This window comes from Penaeus japonicus, unplaced genomic scaffold, assembly GCF_977035675.1.
Source record: "Penaeus japonicus unplaced genomic scaffold, GWHDUDI00000001_assembly GWHDUDI00000037, whole genome shotgun sequence".
NCBI lineage: Eukaryota > Metazoa > Arthropoda > Malacostraca > Decapoda > Penaeidae > Penaeus > Penaeus japonicus.
The window spans coordinates 1,471,210-1,472,378 of NW_028234439.1; the positions used below are offsets into that span (position 1 = coordinate 1,471,210).

The window sequence follows — 1,169 nt, forward strand, 5'->3', positions numbered from 1 at the left end:
TGGGGTGATAGAGTATGGGGGAAAGATCGGTAGCGGCGGGGGGGGGGAGCGGCATAGTGTATCATGTATGAATAATTATAATAATGTTATATAATACAGAAAGAAAGAAAAACAAACGACCCACACGCTCACCACGTTGCCCAGGCACCCGAACACCACCAGCGCCGGCGTCACCCAGAACTGGATGCGGTCTATGGCGTGCAGCTGCGTCGCCGGCGGCCGCTGCGTCGCGTTGAACAGGCCCGACGTGTTGCCGCACCAGAGGGCGTCGCACGTGGCGTTGGCCCACGGGTAGTCGCTCGCCTGCAGCCACCAGGAGGCGTCGCCCTCGGCCAGGCCCTCGGACAGGCCCTCCGACAGGCCCTCCGACAGGCCCTCCGACAGGCCCTCCGCCTCGACGCGCCGCCTGTCACTCACATCCATCACACTCCCACCACTCACACGCCTCCGACAGATGAGGATTTATTAAGTGGACACTAACACTCGCTCTCCCTCTGCCGGCGACCTCTGTCCTCAGGGCCGCAGGACAGGCAGGGAAGAGAACACAATTACTGAGGCTCTGGAGGCCACATCCTCAAGGTCGGAATTCCTCTTTCACAAATTACAAATCGGGCGCGTTTGCTACACCACGATATTATTATTTTCCGTTCACAAGAGAAAGAAAGAAAACCAGAAATAAACGAACAGTAGCGCAAGTTCCGACTAAAAAAAAAAAAAAAAAGAAAAAAAACCTATCGCCTCAGCAGGCCCCGTCGAAGCTCCGGCAGGCGGCGTAAGCGGACGACTCCATCGCCGTTCCCTCTCGCCCGTTCCTCGCGCTCTGAGACGCCCTACTATTCGCGGGGGGGAAGCCGTCGAGCCGTCGAGCCGTCGAGCGTCCGCCAGCGACACCCTCGAGCTCCGCGCCCTGCCAGGAGTCAACACAGACTAGCTCTCCTCTCGCCCACAGCATCCAAGCATCCCTGGGTGGCCGGGGGCGGGGCTCGCGGCGGGACAGGATTCCCTTCCACCTGCTGCTGCGGCTCCGGGACTGCCCCCGCACGCATCTCGCTCGCTCGGCCCGCCCGACCCGCCCGCTCCTTGCCATTTTAATTCGATACGTTTTTGTCATTACTCTTTTTTTTCCTTATTCGTTCTCTCTTTCTATGATTTCTACCTTTCTTTTCGCC

At 58.7% G+C, this 1,169-nt stretch overlaps 1 protein-coding gene across 1 annotated transcript in view; it reads right to left on the reverse strand.

The window, feature by feature from the left end:
• Positions 1–569, reverse strand: part of LOC122253507 (growth hormone secretagogue receptor type 1-like) — a 22,999-nt gene extending 22,430 nt beyond the window's left edge. Inside the window, exon 1 of the mRNA XM_086532159.1 lies at positions 116–569. Coding sequence (XP_086388285.1) covers positions 116–423 — 308 coding nt within the window. The 5' untranslated portion in view covers positions 424–569. The remainder of the gene's footprint in view (positions 1–115) is intronic.
• Positions 570–1,169: the final 600 nt, after the last annotated feature.